This window comes from Lolium perenne, chromosome 2, assembly GCF_019359855.2.
Source record: "Lolium perenne isolate Kyuss_39 chromosome 2, Kyuss_2.0, whole genome shotgun sequence".
Taxonomy (NCBI): domain Eukaryota; kingdom Viridiplantae; phylum Streptophyta; class Magnoliopsida; order Poales; family Poaceae; genus Lolium; species Lolium perenne.
The window spans coordinates 267,330,786-267,353,909 of record NC_067245.2 but is presented as its reverse complement, the minus strand read 5'-3'; the positions used below and the strand labels follow the sequence as shown (position 1 = coordinate 267,353,909).

The window sequence follows — 23,124 nt, the reverse complement described above, 5'->3', positions numbered from 1 at the left end:
GGTACGAGAAGAGGAAGTAGATTAAGCACATATCAGGACGGATATATGTTCCTGTTTCAAGCACATCTGAATTAGTATGACGGCACGTTCGTTTGAATTTTCGGTGGCATTATAGGGGTTTGGATCCAAATGTCCTTGCAAAGGGGGAGTAACATCTAAAAGGAAGCACATGACCGCATTTCCAGCGGAAGTCAGTTTGTTTGGGTCGCGCCGTTAGACCGTGCAGACTCGAACGGACAGCGTCGGCCCGTTGGTGTCGGCATGTTGGAGATACCCTAAGAGGGGTTGGACCAGCGCTGATGGATGCTGCTCTGAATGTGCAGAGAATTACAAAGGCAGACTGATGAAGATCAATTTCACCTACCTGACTGGGTGTAAGAAAAGAGTAGTGAGATGGATGGCACACGGTGTCCAATTAGTCGCCGGGCGGCTTTAGCAGAACATGAGTCGTGGTCGGTTAAATAGGTCGAGCTGTTTGAGTCGTTTGCGGCTGGAAATAGGATTGACAGTCAACCTCTCGCAGCGTCTCTAGAGCTGGACCTCGCTCCGGACTCCTGTCCGGTCCTTGCTCAACCTGACGCCGGCGGGTCCTAGTCGAACTATTACAAGTAGCGCCGCCTAGGAAATAAAACGCTGTAGACAAACATCCTGATTAGATAAACCCTTCCGAGATTGGCCCGATCTCGTCGACGATCCTGCCTCTTCTTCCTGCAACGGCAACATGTCAGAAATCGAGGAGGAGAGCAACAGGTTCCCGCCGGGATTCCGGTTCACGCCGACGGACGATGAGCTGATCGAGTACTACCTCCTCCCCCGGCTGCAGGGCAGGCCGCACGTGCCCACCGACGCCATCATCGAGGACTACGTCTACCGCTACCACCCGGACCAACTGCTTCTCAACGGTGCGTACTACCTGCACAGCACACGCGTCGTCCTCCACAACGAGTGCATATCAAAAGTTTAAAATAGCGCGCTAATGTCGCTGATGTCAATATTTTCTAGCCGTTAAGAAAGCTATATAGTGAAATCAAATCTATTTAGCGTTTTCTAAATACTTCCTCCGATTTTTCTTAATTGACCTTAATCCAGTACAACTTATATTAAATTCTAGTCAATTAAAAGGGTTCGGAGTGAGTAAGAAAACTCTCGAAAAATCAGGTATCAACGACGTCTACTAACAACCATGCATGATGATGATCGCAGCGATAAAAAAATAGTGCATAAGCGCATACTTACACACAAAGGTTCAATTTTCAAACACTTATATCTAAAAATATTTGATCCTCGCGAAGAAATAGCGCTATCTTCTTGTCTAAGTTAACGTTTTAGCGTAATTTAGCAAGCTATTAGCGAGAGTTTCTATTTGACGCTACATGTGCATAGCATTAGTGAGAGTGTTTTAGAATCTAGATATACACTGTAGTGTGGCGTTTCGGAGACCAAAGTACATGTAGTTTCTATTTTATTTTTCAAAGAGTCAAAATTTGTATTTGAAAGAACAACATTTTAGAGGTAGCCAATGATGTATGCTAATGGTGTAAGCCACAAGAAATAGACAAAACCTGAAAATTTTAATAGTCTCCAAATGTGCACTATTCACTATGAAATTTATGACAATTTGTGCAGCCTAGAATATGAATTAGTTTCATATATTGATATTTTATACCCATGTAGTAGTATACGTTATTGGATACCTCTAAAAATTTAATTCCGATTTTTTGAAAATACGAATTTTAAGTGTTTGCAAATAAAGAGCTAGGTGCAGCTCAGGCTCCGTTTTAAGTTTTTCCACTGTAGCATCGCTATTTAAAACTTTAGTGCTTATTACATTCATCGATCGCAGGAGACTACAAGAACAGGGACCATGGCGGCTGCTGGTACTTCCTGTCTTCCAGGCTTCGCAAGTACGAGAACGGCGACAGGCCGTCCCGGTGCACCGAGGACGGCCGCGGGCGGTGGAAGACGTCGACGGGCACCAACTCGGGGGTCACCCGCGGCAAAATCAAGTACTCCTACTCCGTCCTCAACTACTTCGAGGGAACCAACTACAAGGAGGAGGACAAGGGCGAGTGGCTGATGCGCGAGATCACCATCCCGGAGTACGAAAACAAGCTCGACGGCAGCTCTAAAAGAAGGAAGACGGTGAGTTCCTTCCAGCAACTCTTCCTTGCAGTTTCTCGCACTTGTAATGCGGCTAATCGATGGCTGGTCTGACCAATGCTGAGAGTGGCTGCAGCTGGACGAATTCGTCGTGTGCAAGATTTACCTGACGAAAGAGGGAAGGAAGAACAAAAACAAGGCCGCCGCCGACGACGATGAAGACGAGGCCGGTCCCAGCGGCACGAGCGAAGAAACCTGTCCAGCAGCCACGTCGCAGCCATTGCCGGAGGAGACGGGCCACCAAAAAGAGGCGAAACCGAAAATCTCGAAGCGACGGAAGCGCGAGAGGACCGTCCAGGTCGCTACGCCGCAGCAGGCTCTCCCGGCGCTGCCACCGGGCCGATGCCTCGGACCACAAGCTGGGGGTCAAAGCCAGACACCGTCGATATGCGGAGGCGGCATGAAAGCGCGTCCTGGAGCTACAGGCTACCACCACCACCACGGTGGAACCGGGCGGCAGATGGTGTACAGCACACATGCATCATTGCCGCCGCGGCCGCCGGTGGCATTTACCGGCCACCAGGCGCCCGCGTACTGGGCTGCACCCGTTGCTTCCCCTGGCTGTTTTGGTCCGACACCGATGGGACGCCAATTGGGCCCTGCTGGCCAATCGTTCACACCACCGCGGCCGGTGACCCTCCCGACGAACTATCCAGCGATGCAGGCGCAGCCGGAGACGGAAGAGATGCGCGAGAGGCGGGTTTATCAGCAACATGTTAACGAACTGGCGATGCATCATCATCGCATGATGATGCAGCAGCACCACCAACAACAACAGAATGGCAATACGGCTTACCCGGCGCAGCAACAGCGGCCGATGCCCTTCATGCAGCAGCAGCAGCAGCAGCAGCAGACACAAAATGAAAATGTGGCTCACCCGGCGCAGCAACAGCGGCCGATGCCCTCCATGCAGCAGCAGCAGCAGCAGCAGCCACCGTACTTTGGCCCTGGCTTCAACCGTCAGCATGTGAGGCCCATGGCCCCTCAGTTTCTGCCTCACAGCTATCATCAACGTGTCGAAGCTGGACAGCAGGTCCAGTGCAGTTCCGCCGTCGCAGACTTTGGCGCGACAACGACGACGACGGCCGAGACGGAGGTGGGGAGTGTTGTTGGAGCCACAAAGGAGGGGACACACGTCGTCAAGAACGATGAGGAAACCTAACAAGGTGCTGCCGCACGGAAGAACAGACCCGGCTGATGCTGATGACACTAGCTAGACAAAAATTGATTGTTGCAGGAAAAAATGATTTGCAACCGAATGACTAGTTTTTTTTAAAACAAATGTTTAACTAAGATAAATTAACTTGCCTAAACATCTTATACTAGTATTAGTATTATTTTTAGATGCAAAACATCTTATATTTAGGATCGAATGAAGTACAGTTTGCAGTAGCCACTCGTCAATAATGTACACCCTTTTTATTTCCAGAAAGGATGGAGAAATGAGACTCTGACGTTCTACCGTGCACATTGTTATCATTGGATCTGTACTGTTACTTGCCTCACGATTAGTGCTGCAAAACATCATTATGGTTTTATCATGTTTTGGATATTGCATACGAATTAAAACTGGACAAAACACAAGAGTGCACTCCAGAAAAATAATTCTCTTTGCAGGTGTATCTTACTTCCCCCGCTTACACGTTCCACCTCGCAAAATGCAGATCGAGCATCGTTTTTGTTTCTATAACATTTTTGGATGACAAGTCTGCTTACACGTTCCACCTCCCAAAATCACCATAGAGCGGTTTGGCAGGCATGTGGAAACAAAATTGCTAAGTTGAAAGATGATGATGAGGTTGTTCAAACAGTCCCCATGAACATTACTTCAAATCCCTCTACACTACGGATCCATCTCTTAATTGTGCGGAGGTTATCAATATCACTCTAGAACAGATTTCTTCTGAGATGAACGAAGATCTGTGTAGGGAGTTTATACAGAAGGAAATATCAGATGCCTTGTTTCAAATAGGACCAATCAAGGCACCCGTACTACAGGAATGGACGCATACGCCGACGGCCAGCTACCCTCGGCGTAGCCACGCCTGGCCCTCGACATAGGCTACGCCGACGGCAGCCCTCGGCGTATGGCGTCGGCGTTTAGGTCCCTCGGCATAGACAATATTGCCGTCGGCACGCTACGCCGACGGCAAAACCGTCGGCACACAAATTTTACAAATTTGAATTTTCTTTTTTCCAAAAAAAATTCAAAAGAAAATTCGAAATAAAATTTAATTTTTTTATATGCCGAGGGCTTTGCCGTCGGCATAGAGTTTTAAAATTTTAATTTTTTTACACCATTTTTTTACTTGTTTATCTTTCACCCATACACTTTTAACTCTAAGTACACTTAATCTTAGGTCAGATTACAATCATAGTTAAACTTCCCAATCGGTCACCCATCCTCACACTACTCCAACCTTAGCACGCTTAACTTCTTGGTTCCATTCGGATGAGCTTCCCTTAAAAAAATGACACCTTGCTGATAATAATAGCCTATCAACCCTATTAACCCTTGGACCGTGATGTCACAACTCATTATTTTTGAATTCCAAACAATTACTTAAGTAAACAATAATGAATATATAAGTAATAATGATTAATAATATTGAATTCAAATAACAATAAAATGATTTTATTTTTGGTTTTTTCTATTTAATATGGAATAATTAATATCTTTAAATCGAAAAATTGAAATTCCACAAATAATATGTCTAAATCGATCAGAAAAATGAGAGGAATCTAAATATAAGATCCACATCATCATTTGAACCTAAAAATTAGAGGAATCCAAATATGACGTCCAGTTTGCCATCTGGCCAAAACGCCCCCCTCGGGAGATGCGAAATGGCCGTACCGAGCGCGCTGGTGCACTGTTCGCCAACACGCTAAACGGAAAAATAGTACATAAAGTGATGTGCTATAGACCTAAAAACATTTTTCGCGGAATTTATTGAGCGACGGAAAGTGTACCCCTATTTCAAATCCGGTCAGTATCCAGCGGATTCGGCGGGACACCGTAGGAAGCCGCAGGGATTCCCAGATAGCTAGCGCGCACATATGGCATGTGATATGTGGTGCGGAGGCGGTGTCCTACCACTACGCGGAGGTCTCGCGCAATACTAAAATATGCCCCATGTAGCTGCTTCACAAAAAAACTCGTTTTGGCACCCCAAAAATGAAAAAACCATCGCCCATGGGTCGGATTGGAAATCCGCTCCCAGGGCCATGCCTTCCTTCCCAGGGACCACGCACGTGCCAAATATGGCCTCGTTCCGACAAACTATGCGGTGTCACATGCCGTTTTCTACTCATTTGACCTAAAATCCATAGAACTCCGGACGTAATAGCCCTGTTTGTGAAGGGTTTTCCAAAATAATTGCCGTATTCTAATTCCGACTTTTGGAGTGGTTACCAGGACACATAAAATGATGTCATGCGGCTCCAACGGATTTTCTGACTTCGTTTAAATTGTCATTTGGCCAAAACGGCCCCCACGGAGATGCGGTATGGCCGTACCAGGCGCGCTGGTGCACCTGTTCACCATCACGTTAAACGGAAAACATTTAGCACATAAAATGATGTATCATAGATATAAAACATTTTTCCCGGAATTTATTGAGCGACGAAAAGTGTACCCTTAGTTCAAATCCGGTCAGTTTCCAGCGGATTCGGCGGGACACCGCAGGAAGCCGCATGGATTCCCAGATAGCTAGCGCGCACATATGGCATGTGATATGTGGTGCGAAGGCGGTGTCCTACCACTACGCGGAGGTCTTGCGCAATACTAAAATGCGCCACATGTAGCTGCTTCACAAAAAAACCCGTTTTGGCACCCCGAAAATGAAAAAAACTATCTCACATGGGTCGGATTGGAAATCCGCTCCGGGGGCCTTGCTTCCCATCCTAGGTACCACACACGTGCCAAATATGGCATCGATCCGACAAACTATGCGGTGTCACAGGCCGTTTCCTACTTATTTGCCCTAAAAGCCATAGAACTCCGGACGTGATAGCTCTGTTTGTGAAGGGTTTTCTAAAATAATTGATGTATCCTAATTCTAATTTTTGGAGTGGTCACTAGGACACATGAAATGACGCCATGTGGCTCCAATGGATTTTCGAACTTAGTTTAAATTGTCATCCAGCCAAAACGGCCCCACGGAAATGCGGTATTTGCCGTACCGGGCGCGCTGGTGCACCCGTTCACCATCGCGCTAAACGGAAAAAATTTAGCACATAAAGTGATGTGTCGTAGACCTAAAAACATTTTTCGCGGAATTTATTGAGCGACGGAAAGTGTACCCCTAATTCAAATCCGGTCAGTTTCCAACGGATTCGGCGGGACACCGCAGGAAGCCGTAGGGATTCTCAGATAGCTAGAGCGCACATATGTCATGTGATATGTGGTGCGGAGGCGGTGTCCTACTACTACGCAGAGGTCTCGCGCAATACAAAAATACTCCCCATGTAGCTGCTTCACAAAAAAAACCCGTTTTTGTACCCCGAAAATGAAAAAACCATCGCCCATTGGTCGGATTGGAAATCCGCTTCCGGGGCCTTGCTTCCCATCCCAGGGAGGACGCACGTGCCAAATATGGCCTCGTTCCGACATATTATGCGGTGTCACGGGCCGTTTTCTACTCATTTCCCCTAAAAGCCATAGAACTCTGGACTTGATAGCCCTGTTTGTTATGGGTTTTCCAAAATAACTGCCGTATCCCAATTCCGTCTTTTGGAGTGGTTACTAGGACACATAAAATGACGCCATGCGGCTCCGCGGGATTTTCTGACTTCGTTTAAATTGCCATCTGGCCAAAACGGGAACCCAAGGACATATAAAAAAGTGTTCAAATTGTTACTATGTTAACACGGATAGAGGATGTTTTTCTGAACATTTTGATACCTTATACGCATTTTTCTGACATCATATGAATTAGTTATAATTTTTACAAAATTAGACAAATTAGAAAAATAGTCTACGCCGAGGGTGGCCGTCGGCGTAGCCCTGTCTACGCCTAGGCCAAATATATGCCGAGGGCTGCTCTCGGCGTAGACTTCGCTACGCCGACGGCAACGATACGCCGAGGGTCAGACGACTGGCTGGCTGTGCCGGGCCATACGCCGACGGCCCCGACATTTGACCGTCGGCGTACGCCATGGCCGTCGGCGTACGTCACCATTCCTGTAGTGCCGGGCCTGATGGTTTTTCTACTCGTTTTTATGAGAGGCATTGGGAGGTTATGCGTGAAGAGATCATTAATGTCGTGAAACTTCTCTTCAATACTGGACGCATGCCTGATGGGTGTCAATGATATTCAGTTGTCTTGATTCCTAAAATTGATAATCCGATGGAACTGAAATATTTTCGATCCATTGGCTTATGCAATGTTCTATAAAGATAGTCACTAAACGTTTAATAAACATCTTGCGTCCTATTTGGGGGACATAATTTCGGAGAATCAAAGTGCCTTTGTCCCTAGACGTATGATCACAGACAATGCTCTTCTAGCCTTTGAGTGCATGCATTTCTCGAACACGGTACTACAATGAATTCTCCTAATTGTTCTTATAAGCCTTATTTATTTAAAGCCTATGATAGATTCGATTGGAATTTTCTGGATATGAGTATATGACGATTCATAAAATGGAGTTCTCTCACCGGTGGATACAATGGATTATGGCGTGTTACCAGGGTGAAATATTCTGCAAAATTTAATGGAACTTTATCGGAAGCTTTTTATCCATCACGAGGTCTCATGCAAGGAGATCCTTTATCTCCCTTTCTATTCCTTTTTGCGGCTGATGGCTTATGTACACTTTTGAAACGAGATCGAAGTGGATCTTGCGAGAATTACTCCTATCAAGGTGTGTCGGAGAGCTCCTGATATCTTCCACTTATTGTTTGTGGATGATAACCTTTTGGCTTTTTTAGGCATGTGATGGCGAGGCTCAGTGTATTAAGCATAATCTTGAAACTTATGCTCTATGCACCGGCCAGGTTATCAATTCCTCTAAGTACTCTATCCTATTCAGCAACATGTGCCCCCCAGAATGTACATGAGGGTATTCGTACTACTTCACAAGTGGAGCAGCAATCGTTTTGAGGTTAAATATCTGGGTTTACCTATGCCAGATGGTCGTATAACCAAAGGTAAATTTGCGAATTTACAATCAAGGCTGGGCAAGTTATTAATGGAGTGGGGAGATGTTTATTGGCTCAAAGTGCACGCCGAGATTTTAACCAAATCAATTCCACAAGCTATCCCAACAAAAAGAAAGGGATAAACTCAAACGATCAAAATCCCAAGGTGGCATGTGTATTTGGGATATGAAGTTACCAAGCTCTCCTTGCTCAAAAAGCTTGGAGGTTACTAGCTTTCCCGGATAGCTTATGTGCTTGTGTCAACACACAGTACTATCCTAATTGTGAGCTACTTGACATTGTCTTCACAGGCAACCGTTCCTCTACTTGCACAACTATTCATTTTGGCCTAGAATTGTTGAAGAAAGGCATGATATGGAGGATGGGAAATGGTAGGAATATTCATGTGTGGAGGGATAGCAAGATTCCTAGGTACACATATCATAAAACCCTGATTTCTAAACCTAATAGAAGAATTCAAAGAGTTGTTAATCTTTTGGACCAAACAAGAGCTTGGAAAGAAGATCTAGTTCGCAATAATTTTGATCCGACTGATGCAGATGCTATTTTGTGTATTAGAACTTGTGGACGTCTCCATGAGGATATTATGGCATGGAACTTGAAATCCTATAGTATTTTCTTAGTCTATAATGCATGCAACTTGGCATTGGGAAAAACACCGGCCTATTCCAGTTTTGCTGCAACAAGTAGTAGACCTGTGGGTAATAATCCAGTTTGGAAGAAGAATTGGAGTGCAGATGTACCTCCGAAAGTTTTTTTTTTTTGCTTGGAAGGTTGCAAATAATTCACTTGCTACTAAGGAGAATAAGTTGACTAGCCAGTCGCCACTTCAGACTTATTGGCCATGTTAGCATCATTACTGTGTCAAAGATTAGTAACTACATGTCCATTTTTTTCATCGACCAAAAAGTTATGATGTAAAAATCACCAACGGCAGTTGACGCAAAAAAAAACTGTGGCATAATTAACGAAATGAAGGGCCCAACCGGGTTCGAACCGGTGACCTATTGATCTGCAGTCAATTGCTCTACCACTGAGCTATGGACCCTTTGTTGACAATTAGCAACCAATAAAGTTATTATTCAAACTGCCGGAATCTTTGACAGCCGCCTCTCCTTCCTGTATTCACATATCGGTTATCAAGCGTTGATTCGTTCTCATGTCCGGCACTTACCGACACGCCATGAGATCGAGCCATGCGTGTCGTTCGATCGCACGCATATTCTTTCGGCGGAGCAAGAACAAAGCACGGTGGGAGTTTTTGTACTCTGACGCAGACGGCGATGGCATTTTCCCTGCTTGCCGTAGCGAAGCCGGACGCTCGACCGCCGCGGTGTGGCCGCTCCACCGTGAGGTTCCAACCTCCAAGTGTCGCGTACGCTCGTCTGGCAAAAACTCCCGATGACCGGGTACACATGACGATATTTTGCTCCAAGAGATCGGCCGGCGTCAGTCGTCACCGATGACGAAGATAGGCGGCGCGCCCCTTCCGGCAGTCCGGCGGGCAGCATGTAGCTAGCCTGCGCAGCTCCTCCATTCCTGTTCTGTGTGGCGCTAACTTTGCTTCGTCCTTACGTCACTGCATTCGTGCTGCTACGGCCAATGATCGGGCGGCTTCTCATAGAGAAGCTGGGACATATTCTATCATATCCATGATCCGGGATCATGTATTGCGACGCCACCAATGTGAAAAAATTGGCTCTAATGCGTCTTGGCCTTGACTAATTGGACGAAGCTCAGTATTGCTGCTACTCACTAATTTGTTGGCGGAGAGATCCCTCGTAGTAGATTATATATAGCGCCAGTGTCAATCTTCCTTCTACGCTAAAAGTCTGTACGAACCAAGAAAATCAATGGCGGTTGACTCGCTGGAATCGGTGGCCTTCGTCGCGGTGCCCTTCCCCGCGCAGGGGCACCTGAACCAGCTGATGCACCTGTCCCTGCTGGTCGCGAAGCGGGGGATCTCGGTGCACTACGCGGCGCCGGCGGCGCACGTCCGGCAGGCGCGGTCGCGCGTGCACGGCTGGGACCCCGACGCGCTCGGCTCCATCAAATTCCACGACCTCGACGTCTCCACCTACGAGTCCCCGCCCCCCGACCCGACCGCCCCGTCCCCGTTCCCGAACCACCTGATGCCGATGTTCGAGACCTTCACCACCGCCGCGCGCGCCCCTCTCGGCGTCCTCCTGCAGACGCTCTCCGCCACCCACCGCCGCGTCGTCGTCGTCTACGACAAGCTCAACTCCTTCGCCGCGGTCGAGGCGGCGCGGTTCAGCAACGGCGAGGCTTTCGGGCTGCAGTGCGTCGCGATCTCCTACAACATCGGGTGGCTGGACGCCGGCCACAGGCTCATCACCGACCACGGCCTGCAGTTCCTTCCCATCGACGTCTGCATGTCCAAGGAGTTCGTGGAGTACGTGTTCAGGACGGAGAAGGAGCTGCAGGAAGCGGGAGGCGTCGCCTCCGCCGGCCTTGTCATGAACACGTGCCGCGCGCTCGAGGGCGAGTTCATCGACGCCATCGCCGAGTACCCGGAGTTCAAGGACCAGAAGCTCTTCGCGGTCGGGCCGCTGAACCCGCTGCTGGACGCGAGCGCCAGGACACCGCCGGGGAAGACGCGGCACGAGTGCATGGAGTGGCTCGACAAGCAGCCACCGGCGTCGGTGCTCTATGTGTCCTTTGGAACCACGTCGTCTTTTCGGGTAGAGCAGATTGCTGAGATGGCCGCGGCACTCAAGGGCAGCAAGCAGAGGTTCATCTGGGTATTACGCGACGCCGACCGAGCCGACATATTTGCAGAGTCAGGCGGCGAGAGTCCCTACGAGAAGCTGCTGTCGAAGTTCACTGCAGACACTGAGGGGATGGGGCTGGTGATCACCGGGTGGGCGCCGCAGCTGGAGATCCTGGCGCACGCTGCCACGGCGGCCTTCATGAGCCACTGCGGCTGGAACTCGACCATGGAGAGCTTAAGCCACGGCAAGCCGATCCTCGCCTGGCCAATGCACTCCGACCAGCCGTGGGACGCGGACTTTCTCTGCAAGTACCTCAAGGTGGGCCTCCTTGTGAGGCCATGGGAGAAGCACAGTGAGGTTGTACCAGCGGCCGCCATCCAGGAGGTGATCGAGGAGGCGATGGTCTCGGACAATGGGATGGTGGTGCGGCACCGGGCGAAGGTGCTCGGTGAGGCTGTCCGTGCCTCCGTAGGGGAGGGTGGCTCCTCGAGCAAAGGCCTTGATGACTTTGTTGCTTACATCACAAGGTGATGGGGTATCGGCGTAGGGCGTACTGTCATACTGGTGCAAAAAATCGGAAGAGTTTGAATTATATTTTTGAAATTTTACATTTTATTTCGAATTATGAGATCGGAAGAGCTTAAGAAACCAACAACTTCACCCATAACATGCCTCCACGGAAAAATGACTATGACAAATGATTCTCCCTTTTGGAAAGGTTTCATTAAAAATAAGGAGGATTTTTTTAGTAGGAGCTCTTTCAAAGTGGGCAGTGGTGAACAGACCCGCTTTAGGGAAGACATGTGGTTAGAAGACACGCCTCTTTTTCAGCAGTATCCCTTCCTTTATAACGTAGTGCACGCTAAACAAGTTTCAGTGGCTACTGTTATTGTTAGAGTATATTTGGTAGTTATAGATTACACGGGATTGTATTAGGATTGTTTCCATATTCTCCCTAGGAAGTTTCTTAGCTTCCTAGTCTTGTACTCTATATATACTCGCCCATGAGGTGCAATACAATATCCATCATATTCCGCATATCTCTTTCCCTCTCTATCCTTATACATGGTATCAGAGCGGCACGCTCCTTGACCTAGCCGCCGCACAAGCTTCCGCCCGCGCCGCCCCCGGGGAGGTCAATCTCCATGGCCTACTCCGGGGGCCGCGCAACCCGTATGAGGGTTCGTTCGCCGATCTGTTGATCCGCTGCCCTCGAGTCTTTTTTTTTCCAATCCGTAGATTGGTTTTCTTTTTGCTCCGCCGGTCGCTCGAGCGGCGTTTTCCTTTTTTGTTTACCAATCATAGATCGAATTGAGTCGCCCACCGCCGCCGTCACCGCGCGCCTCTACTCCGACAACGGCATCGACTGCACCAGCCATCTTCATCAACTGCGCGGCACGGCCGCATGCGTCACACACGGGACGCCTACGTGCGACGCAGCAACTGTCTCGCCCGCGCGGTCTCCATCGCTGGTCCGTCTTCACCGTCATCGCCCGGGACATCACCGACAACGTCGCCAACGACTCCAATCTGCGGCACGTCGTCCACGCCATGGCGCGTACAACGCCGCCGTCGGTCTGATCAACCGACCGCGCGCACGTCTCCGCCAAGCACGTCCCCGAGCACGCGCCTACCACCGATTGAGCATCGGGTTGCCGCTGCGTCGGCCCTTCGGGTCACAGCGCCGCCGCCTTTGGTCCACGCTGCTAGCCAACGACGCGCCTTCTGAGGCGCGTACATCGCTGGTGGCGTCCCGCCGCTGCACCGACTCGCGCCCTGCAGCTACGCCGGCCCCTCAGGCCGTAGCGTCGCCGCACGCGGTCGCCTTCGCCGTCCCCCGCGCGTCGATGTCCGAGGCCACCACAGCGCCACCCCTTCGGCGCGGGTCGCCTCCATCCGCGCATGGTCTTCGTCACGCCGCTGGGTCTTCCTCGCCTACTTCGTGTACCGCCGCCGCGCCCCCACCCCAGGTCGCCGCTGGGCTCGCCAACCGCTCCAGGTCGCGCTGAGCTCGCCGACCACCGCAACGCCCGTCTAGGCGTCCAGCATGACCACCCCTGGTCACCGCTGGGTTAGCCGCCTTCTACGTCTTCGTACACTACAGCTTCGCCGCCAGCGTCCTCGCCTCTTCCCCGACTACGTCACCTGCTACTCTACTCCGACACCCGTCGTCGAGACTCGCCTCTTCCCCGACTACACCACCTGCTCCTCTCCTCCGACACCCATCGTCGAGACCTCCTCTACTAGTGTACTCCGACATGGCGCGCACTTTGTAATGTTCCCTACCTTCGCATGCCCGGTACTGGCAACACCGGAAGTGCCTTCGTCCCCGACACGTTCCCGAGTCTGGCAAACTCGCGTCGGATGTCTCGTCTTCATCGGCTTCGACAACGTCTTCTTCGGCATCGCCTCTACGACTGCCTCGACCGCGTCGCCGACTTCGTCTTTGCGTACTCGGTTCTGGCAAAATCGGAGTATGCCTTCGTCCCCGACGTGCGCCTAGTTCTGGCAAAACTAGGGCAGCACCTCGTCCTCGACGGCTCAGACTGCATCGACTTCGGCATCGACCATCTCCACGACTGCCTCGACGCGTCTCCGTCACTCTCCTCGCGCACTATGCGCTTGCGGCTTCATGTGCGGCTACCTCGACACCGGCACCCGACCACGACATCGACCACGGCATCCCCTCGCGCGGCTATCCCGACCAAGGTTGCACCGCCCAACGCTCTCGGCTCCCTCGACATCGGCACAAGGGCTACCACCTCGCCTGCACCTCACCAGCTTCCTCTACAGTCCAAGCATCCGCGACGCAACTCCGTCCACGATGCTCCTGCTATGACTGCGGGGGAGTGTCAGCCCGTTGGTTCCTACCTTCGGCTTCTCTCCAGTCTGACCGTTCACGACGCTACTGTTGTTCACGTCGCTACCGCTACGACTGCGGGGGAGTGTTAGAGTATATTTGGTAGTTATAGATTACACGGGATTGTATTAGGATTGTTTCCATATTCTCCCTAGGAGGTTTCTTAGCTTCCAAGTCTTGTACTCTATATATACTCGCCCATGAGGTGCAATACAATATCCATCATATTCCGCATATCTCTCTCCCTCTCTATCCTTCTACAGTTATGGGTCAATTGTCTTTGAACATAGGTTTTAGGCAAGCGATCACGGGCAATAGGGAGGTTAGTTGGACGCACCTTTGCAGCAGGCTTATTAATATTCACTTAACCACAAAGCCCGACACTTTTGTTTGGAAGTTAACTAAATCGGGCATTTTTCGGTCAAATCCATGTATCTAGACTATATGGATGACCATACTAAATTCCTTCGTAAATATATTTGGAAGATTAAGGTACCACTTAAAATTAGAATTTTGTGTGGTTCTTTCTTAAAAAAGTGTTGCTTACTAAGGATAATCTAGCGAGAAGGAATTGACAAGGGAGTAAAAAATGTTGTTTTCGTGACGAAGATGAGTCAAAACAACATCTTTTCATATCCTGCCCATTATTTAAAATTGTGTGGCAATTTTTTTATATGGCCTTTAATATTACTCCGCCTACTAATATCACAAATATGTTTGGAAATTGGTTATCCGGGGCACCAAAGGTGAATAAACGCATATAAGAGTTGGTGTGCGCGCTTTATTATGGGCGATCTGGAACACAAGAAATGATTATATTTTTAACAAGGCAAAATCTACTTCTTTTATGCAGGTTGTTTCAATGGCTACTCATTGGATTCGTATGTGGTTCTACCTATAACCAATGGAGAAGCGCAAGGATATGGGTATTGGGTGCAGCCGTCTAGAGAGGGTTGCGCGGGATTTATAAAACCAGCAGTTGGCGTTTTGATCGTAGATTAACATGTTAGTGTATAGTTGCTTCATGTTGTCTTTTATTTTTAGATGGTTGATTCATGTATCGACCCTGAGCGACCCATGATGTAATCTTTTGTAAGACAATACTTTCAATAATTAAATAAACGCCGTATGCATCTATCGATGTAGAGGCTGGGGCACTGTCCTCCATTTCAAAAAAAAAAAAAAACGGAAAAATGACTTGCTACCCACGGATAGCAACACACCCCCAATAAAATGACACGTGCGAACGTTAGTAGAACAAATAATGAGCAATGATAGTACGTGACTTCAAATTTAAAAGTCCATGTTTCATCAAAGTCAACTCACGGCCCAGAAAGATACATGCAAAAATGCCAACGAAAGTGGCGATAAAAAAATATCAAACAAAAACTCTGAAACCGGTTTGTACACCAAAAATCCATGTTTGGTGAGAAATACTAGGTAAAAGAGTTTAAGTCGGCTTGAATCGGAAGTTGAAGGGGTACCTAGCCCTAGGTAGCAAATTCCCAAATGGAAAAGAAATAGTTTTACCTTGTATTTCTCGTTGAACATGGAATTTGGGGGGGGGGGGGGGGGGGGGTGGCTATCATGTGCTTTCTAACTCCACCGAAGAGTTTGTTAGCCACAATGGCGGGTAAGCAATACAAAAAAAGTAAAATAAAGTAAAGATGGAGTGCAAAGTATTTTTAAATTTTTGGATTTAGTTAAAACTAAACATAAAGGAGCATGTAAAGTAAATTACAACTTGTTTCTTATGGACAAAAATGGACCAAGTTCATGGTTTCACTTAACCTATCAAATAAACATAATGACAGGAATACAACTTCAAATAACAAGTTAACGAGTGATACCAAAATAAATCACTAGTACATTATCCATTGTCTCTGATTGGTGCTTAAACCCCTTCTGCGAAGGGCCAGTCGCCCATCACCCCGACCTTGTCATAAATAACTCCAAGTCACTAACATGCACCTAACCCGGTAGAATAAGAAATGAAAATGGACTTCTTGTGTGGTAGCTAGGAGGATCCGGATACTCCAGGTTGTCTCTGTGTTTTCATTCTGTCTGAAGTAAGTTCCAGAATTACGATTGTGAAATAAAATCACTGACATGCACCTAACCTGGTAGAAGAAGAAATGAAAATGGACTTCTTGTGTGGTAGCTAGGAGGATCTGGATACTCCAGGTTGTGTCTGGGTTTTCATTCTGTCCGAAGTAAGTTCCAGAATTATGGTAGTGAAATAAGTTCCCTCTAGTGCCTTATATAGCCCAGATTTCCAGAGCTACTACCGGGTAGTTAGATTCTATGATTTACCCACATCCTACGAGCGGAGACTCCATAGGAACCTACGTAAGCAAATAGGGTTGTTGTCAGGGTACATTTGCCCGTATATATGTTTGGTTTTGGTAACTTATGATAATCCTTATTGTAAAGTTTTATATGAAGGAATATTTGATAAGTATTTCTTGAAGATCATGTGCCGTTATTCAAGTATGGATTTCATGAAGATAAATATATACCTTAAGCATTGGCATCAAGATCATCGATTTGAAGAGATGAATATGATATAATAAAGACTAAGAAATGAAGATGAACTTCTTGTGTGGATGATCAAGATCTTGAGAGTTTGTTTTCAAGATAAGAAATCAAGATATGAATATATGTCGAAGTCATAATGTCTCATGAGTTGATTCATGGTTGACCAAGACTTCGAGCATGCAATCAGATGGGTGATTATTATGTGCCCCAAGATATTGTGATCGAGCAGGAGAAAATACATGGTTGACCAATACAAAGAGTTAAGATTGGTTTCAAATTGGTCAACACATGAAGCATAAAGAATGTACCACATGGAATCTTGTGGTATGGTAAGAACTGTCAATTATTCTTCATGAACTAACACATTATATATGTGTCTTTCTGTTGTCTATGTGGGCTGATACGTCTCAAACGTATCTATAATTTCTTATGTTCCATGCTACTTTTATGACAATACTCACATGTTTTATACACACTTTACATCATTATTATGCATTTTCTGGCACAAACCTATTGACAAGATGCCGAAGAGCCAGTTGTTGTTTTCTGCTGTTTTTGGTTTCAGAAATCCTACAAAGGAAATATTCTCGGAATTGGACGAAATCAACGCCCAGGGTCTTATTTTTCCACGGAGCTTCCAGAAGACCGAAGGGGATACGAAGTGGGGCCACGAGGGCCCGTAACCATAGGGCGGCGCGGCCTACATGGGGCCCGCGCCGGCCTATGGTGTGGGGCCCCTGCGCCGCCTCCAACCCTGCCCTTCCGCCTACTTATAGCCTTCGTCGCGAAAACCCCTGTACCGAGAGCCACGATACGGAAAACCTTCCAGATACGCTGCCGCCGCCAATCCCATCTCGGGGGATTCAGGAGATCGCCTCCGGCACCCTGCCGGAGAGGGGAATCATCTCCCGGAGGAGTCTTCATCACCATGATCGCCTCCGGATTGATGTGTAAGTAGTTCATCTTTGGACTATGGGTCCATAGCAGTAGCTAGATGGTTGTCTTCTCCTCTTGTGCTATCATGTTAGATCTTGTGAGCTGCCTATCATGATCAAGATCATCTATTTGTAATGCTACATGTTGTGTTTGTTGGGATCCGATGAATATGGAATACTATGTCAAGTTGATTATCAATCTATCATATATGTGTTGTTTATGTTCTTGCATGCTCTCCGTTGCTAGTAGAGGCTCTGGCCAAGTTGATACTTGTAACTCCAAGAGGGAGTATTTATGCTCGATAGTGGGTTCATGCCTCCATTGAATGCAGGACAAAGGATGTGAGAAAGTTCTAAGGTTGTGGATGTGCTGTTGCCACTAGGGATAAAACATCGATGCTTTGTCTAAGGATATTTGTGTTGATTACATTACGCACCATACTTAATGCAATTGTCTGTTGTTTGCAACTTAATACTGGAAGGGGTGCGGATGCTAACAGGAAGGTGGACTTTTTAGGCATAGATGCATGCTGGATAGCGGTCTATGTACTTTGTCGTAATGCCCTGATTAAATCTCATAGTAGTCATCGTGATATGTATGTGCATTGTTATGCCCTCTCTATTTGTCAATTGCCCAACTGTAATTTGTTCACCCAACATGCTATTTATCTTATTGGAGAGACACCACTAGTGAACTGTGGACCCCGGTCCATTCTTTTACATCTGAAATACAATCTACTGCAAACTCTGTTCTTTACTGTTCTTCGCAAACAAACATCATTCTCCACACCATACGTTTAATCCTTTGTTTACAGCAAGCCGGTGAGATTGACAACCTCACTGTTAAGTTGGGGCAAAGTACTGTGATTGTGTTGTGCAGGTTCCACGTTGGCGCCGGAATCCCTGGTGTTGCGCCGCACTACACTCCGTCACCAACAACCTTCACGTGGCCCTTGACTCCTACTGGTTCGATAACCTTGGTTTCTTACCGAGGGAAAACTTGCTGCTGTACGCATCACACCTTCCTCTTGGGGTTCCCAATAGACGTGTGTGTCCCACGCGCCATCAAGCAATTTTTCTGGCGCCGTTGCCGGGGAGATCAAGACACGCTGCAAGGGGAGTCTCCCACATCCAATCTCTTTACTTTGTTTTTGTCTTGCTTTACTTTACTTTATTTACTGCTTTGTTTGCTTTCTCTATATCAAAAATACAAAAAAATTAGTTACTTGCTTTACTTTATTTACTGTCATCTGGAAAAATAGGATTTTTTGTATAATTTCCGTCAACTGTTGATCTTCCGAAATATTGCATTCTGACGGTGCTTTTTCCAGCAGAATCCTGGCTCCGGTGCGCGATCCTCCAATAATCATGAAACATGCAAAATAGATGAAATAACATAAGTATTATCTCCAAATATGAAATATATCAATGAATAACATCAAATTATGATATAAAATAGTGATGCAAATTGGACGTATCAACTCCCCCGAAGCTTAGACTTCGCTTGTCCCCAAGCGAAACTGAACTCGGTAAACAGGACCACATGTTTATGGAGTGAAGAGTCGATAAATCAAACACGGACAAGAAGCATCATATTCATTCACACAAGACATTCTAGTGAACAACTTCCTCATATAAATCAACTTGAAACAAGTATAAGGTAATCACAAATAAAGGTGCATAAGAAATCATAATTGGTGATGGCAAACTTTGTTCTTGGTCAGAGAACAATTAACAGATTATACTCATCTATGGAGCAGCGGTTTCATATTAAAGCTTATGGTAAACTTGCATACTCAAACATAGTAATCATTGATAACTTCCAAAGCTATATTCATTCAGATAAAACTTGTACTAAACAAGGAAGAGTAAAAGACATGATGAAATAAATCACAATATAATGGTTTGATCACAACAACTCAAATGCTTGCTTAAGATGGAGGGGAATAGGTTTACTGACTCAACATAAAGTAAAAGACAGACCCTTCGCAGAGGGAAGCATGGATTACTATTTTTGTGCTAGAGCTTTTCATTTTGAAAACAAGAAACAATTTTTTCAACGGTAGTAATAAAGCATATGTGTTATGTATAAGACATCTTATAAGTTGCAAGCCTCATGCATAGTATACTAATAGTGCTCGCACCTTGTCCTAATTAGCTTGGATTAACACAAATTATCATTGCATAGCATATGTTTCAACCAAGTGTCACAAAGGGGTACCTCTATGCCGCCTGTACAAAGGTCTAAGGAGAAAACTCGCATTGGATTTCTCGCTTTTGATTATTCTCAACTTAGACATCCATACCGGGACAACATAGACAACAGATAATGGACTCCTCTTTAATGCATAAGCATTCAACAACAATTATTATTCTCATAAGAGATTGAGGATTAGCTGTCCATACTGAAACTTCCACCATGAATCATGGCTTTAGTTAGCGGCCCAATGTTCTTCTCTAACAGTATGCATACTCAAACTATTTGATTGTGAAAACCGCCCTTACTTCAGACAAGACGAACATGCATAGCAACTCACATGATATTCAACAAAGGTAAAAGAGTTGATGGCGTCCCCAGAAAACATGGTTACCGCTCAACAAGCAACTTACTAAGAAATAAGACACATAAGTACATATTCTTCACCACGATAGTTTTTAAGCTATTTGTCCCATGAGCTATATATTGCAGAGGTAAGGATAGAAATTTTAAAGGTAGCACTCAAGCAATTTACTTTGGAATGGCAGGGAAATACCATGTAGTAGGTAGATATGGTGGACACAAATGGCATAGGTTTGGGTTGAGGTTTGGATGCACGAGAAGCATTCCCTCTCAGTACAGGTCTTTGGCTAGCAAGGTTAATTAGCAAGCACAAAAGTTGAGGGAAACAAACGAATATACATGTGATAGAAACAATCATGCATCTTTCTTGTAAGCACAAACAATTTTAACTTCAGAATAATAAGCTATGAGCTAACAAGAAAGGAAGACAATGAAACAACTATATATATTTCTCTTTTCTACTTAAACCTCAAGGTGTTGTTGCTATTGACCAATGCTAAGTTTGCCAAAACCAAATAGATTTACTCAATGCTCCCAAAGTGGTACCAATACTAAAATCAAGATCAATCATATAATAGAAATTGGAAACTAAAATAAGGTGTGCAATATGTAAATGATAAGACTTCTCATTAATATTTCATAACGATAACTCACACCAAGGGATACATAGACAACCGACTAAAGGAGAGATACTTCCACACTGCAACCCATCTTATATGATAACTTCCCTACTCATGATATGACAATACTTGATAGTAAAAAGTAAAAAAAAGGTAGTGATGATGTGATACCGCGACACTCCTCCAAGCTTGGAACAAACCAAGGGGATGCCAATACCGATGATGAATTACTCCTTTGGCGATGGTGGTGATGAATTCCCATCATCAGGCTTCCAAGGAAGAGGCTCTCCATCAACAAACGACATCTTGGTCTCGGGAATCCTGAAACTAGCAGCATAGCTTATGTGTTTAAACCTGTTTTCATACTCACAGTTCTGATTCTGAACGTCATAGAGTTGAGCTTGGAGTTTGTTGGTGGTGTCGTGGAGCGAGAGGATGTCGCCCATAGCTTTGCAGTTTCCTTCTCGTGTTCAGCAATGAGTTCAGACACAATCTTGTGGAAGATATCCACCTCACGCTCAGCCATCTTCTTGTAGTTGAAGACCTCTTGTTCTAGCTTCTCCATCCTGTCTTCCAAGCTTCCTTCTCCTTTAGGACCCTGGACATCTTTGATCTGCAGCTCCCCATCAACGAGCAGCAACTCCTTGGGATGCATCCTCAGCTCGTTCATGTACAAGTTGTCAAAATGCTTGCAGGAGCTGTCCTTTGGAGTTTTTGACGAAGACATGATACCTCTAGATCCGAAGCAAATCCTGGCAGAAACAACTCGAAACAAAACACGTCGAGAAAACGATATACGGACCTCCAGGGGTCCGGGGGATTATATAGCAGGAATTTTTATGTCATAAGGAAAGTACCAGGTCGAACCAGAGTCGGAGAGGGGCGACGAGGCGGCCAGCTCATAGGGCGGCGCGGGCCAAGGCCTGGCCGCGCCGGCCTATGGGGGCACGCCCTCGTGCGTCTCCTCCACTCCGTTTCGATCTCGTAATTTTTCATATTTTTCAAAAACAGCAAAAACATTGCTCGGAAAGTAAATCGCGAACTTTTTATTACCTGTACTGTTACCTATTCAAAGTCGAGTTCTGGCGGACTGTCAATTTGACCTTTGATGAAAGCCTCTGGTGTTTCCACTCGAATAACATCAACATCTACATTATAAGAATCACCTGAGATATAATGCTTGAGTCTTTGTCCATTCACCACTTGCGTGGCATTGCCTTGGAGAGAACTAATTTTAATTGCTCCTGAACGATACACCTCCTCAACAACATATGGTCCTTCCCATTTCGAGAGTAATTTCCCTGCAAAGAATCTGAGACGAGACCGATACAATAGGACTTTATCCCCGATATTAAACTCTCTTTTGATAATCCTTCTATCATGCCATTTCTTAACTTTCTCTTTAAAGAGTTTAGCATTTTCATAAGCTTCACTTCTCCATTCATCTAGAGAACTTAATTGCAACAACCTCTTATCACCGGCTAGTTTAGGATCTTTGTTTAGTTCTCTAACAGCCCAATAAGCTTTGTGCTCTAGTTCTAAAGGTAAATGACAAGCTTTTCCATAAACCATTTTATAAGGTGACATTCCCATGGGGTTTTTATAAGCAGTTCTATAAGCCCATAGTGCTTCCTTCAATTTACTAGCCCAATTCTTTCTAGTTTTATTAACAGTCTTTTGCAAGATAGATTTAATTTCTCTATTTGATAGTTCTACTTGCCCACTAGTTTGAGGATGATAAGCGGAAGCAATTCTATGATTAATATCATATTTAGCAAGAGTTTTTCTAAAACCACCATGAATAAAATGAGAATCTCCATCTGTCATAATATATCTAGGAACTCCAAATCTAGGAAAAATAATATCTAAAAGCATTCTTAGAGAGGTCTCACCATCAGCACTTTTTGTAGGTATGGCTTCCACCCATTTAGTAACATAATCAACAGCAACAAGTATATGAGTGTTACCTTCTGAAGAGGGAAAAGGTCCCATGAAGTCAAATCCCCAACAATCAAACGGTTCAATAACAAGAGTATAATTCATAGGCATTTCATTGCGTCTGGAGATATTACCAACCCTTTGACATTCATCACAAGATAAAATAAACTTCCTTGCATCTTTGAAGAGAGTTGGCCAATAAAAACCTGATTGTAGAACCTTTTGCGTGGTTCTATCTCCGGCGTGATGTCCTCCATAAGCACTCCCATGACATTTACTCAATATCTCTTGTTGCTCATATTCGGGAACGCATCTTCGCAGAATACCATCCACTCCTTCTTTATATAAGTGTGGGTCATCCCAAAAATAATGCCTCAAATCATAAAAGAATTTCCTCCTTTGCTGAGCTGAAAAGGTTGGAGGCAAGTACTTGGAAACAATAAAGTTAGCATAATCAGCATACCAAGGACTATCTCGCGAGCTCACCTTTATTACAGCCAATTGTTCATTTGGAAAACTATCATTAACAGGAACAGGATCATAAGCGATATTTTCCAATCTAGACAAATTATCAGCAACAGGATTATCAGCACCTTTCCTATCTACAATATGTAA

General features: G+C 46.0%; 2 protein-coding genes and 1 non-coding gene across 3 annotated transcripts; 2 read left to right on the top strand and 1 right to left on the bottom strand.

Annotated features, from left to right (window-relative positions):
• Positions 1-111: 111 nt before the first annotated feature.
• LOC127335990 (uncharacterized) lies at positions 112-3,603 on the top strand. Its single transcript, XM_051362727.2, has 3 exons — positions 112-902; positions 1,844-2,142; positions 2,237-3,603. Exons 1-3 carry the CDS (start codon positions 722-724, stop codon positions 3,320-3,322), a joined length of 1,566 nt encoding a protein of 521 aa, XP_051218687.1. The 5' UTR covers positions 112-721; the 3' UTR covers positions 3,323-3,603.
• A 5,699-nt stretch (positions 3,604-9,302) lies between these two features.
• TRNAC-GCA (transfer RNA cysteine (anticodon GCA)) lies at positions 9,303-9,374 on the bottom strand. The gene has a single exon. It is a non-coding gene; the product is annotated as a tRNA-Cys (tRNA).
• Positions 9,375-10,143: 769 nt separating this feature from the next.
• Positions 10,144-11,626, top strand: LOC127335992 (putative cis-zeatin O-glucosyltransferase). The gene has a single exon (XM_051362730.2). The coding sequence runs from the start codon at positions 10,180-10,182 to the stop codon at positions 11,587-11,589; it is 1,410 nt and encodes a 469-aa protein (XP_051218690.1). The 5' UTR covers positions 10,144-10,179; the 3' UTR covers positions 11,590-11,626.
• Positions 11,627-23,124: the final 11,498 nt, after the last annotated feature.

Excerpts from the sequence above, each read along its gene's own strand:
- LOC127335990 (XM_051362727.2), top strand. The coding sequence starts at position 722 with ATGTCAGAAATCGAGGAGGAGAGCAACAGGTTCCCGCCGGGATTCCGG. Across the intron at positions 903-1,843 it reads GGACCAACTGCTTCTCAACG|GAGACTACAAGAACAGGGAC; the intron begins GTGCGTACTACC and ends CATCGATCGCAG. Across the intron at positions 2,143-2,236 it reads GCTCTAAAAGAAGGAAGACG|CTGGACGAATTCGTCGTGTG; the intron begins GTGAGTTCCTTC and ends GAGTGGCTGCAG.
- LOC127335992 (XM_051362730.2), top strand. The coding sequence starts at position 10,180 with ATGGCGGTTGACTCGCTGGAATCGGTGGCCTTCGTCGCGGTGCCCTTC.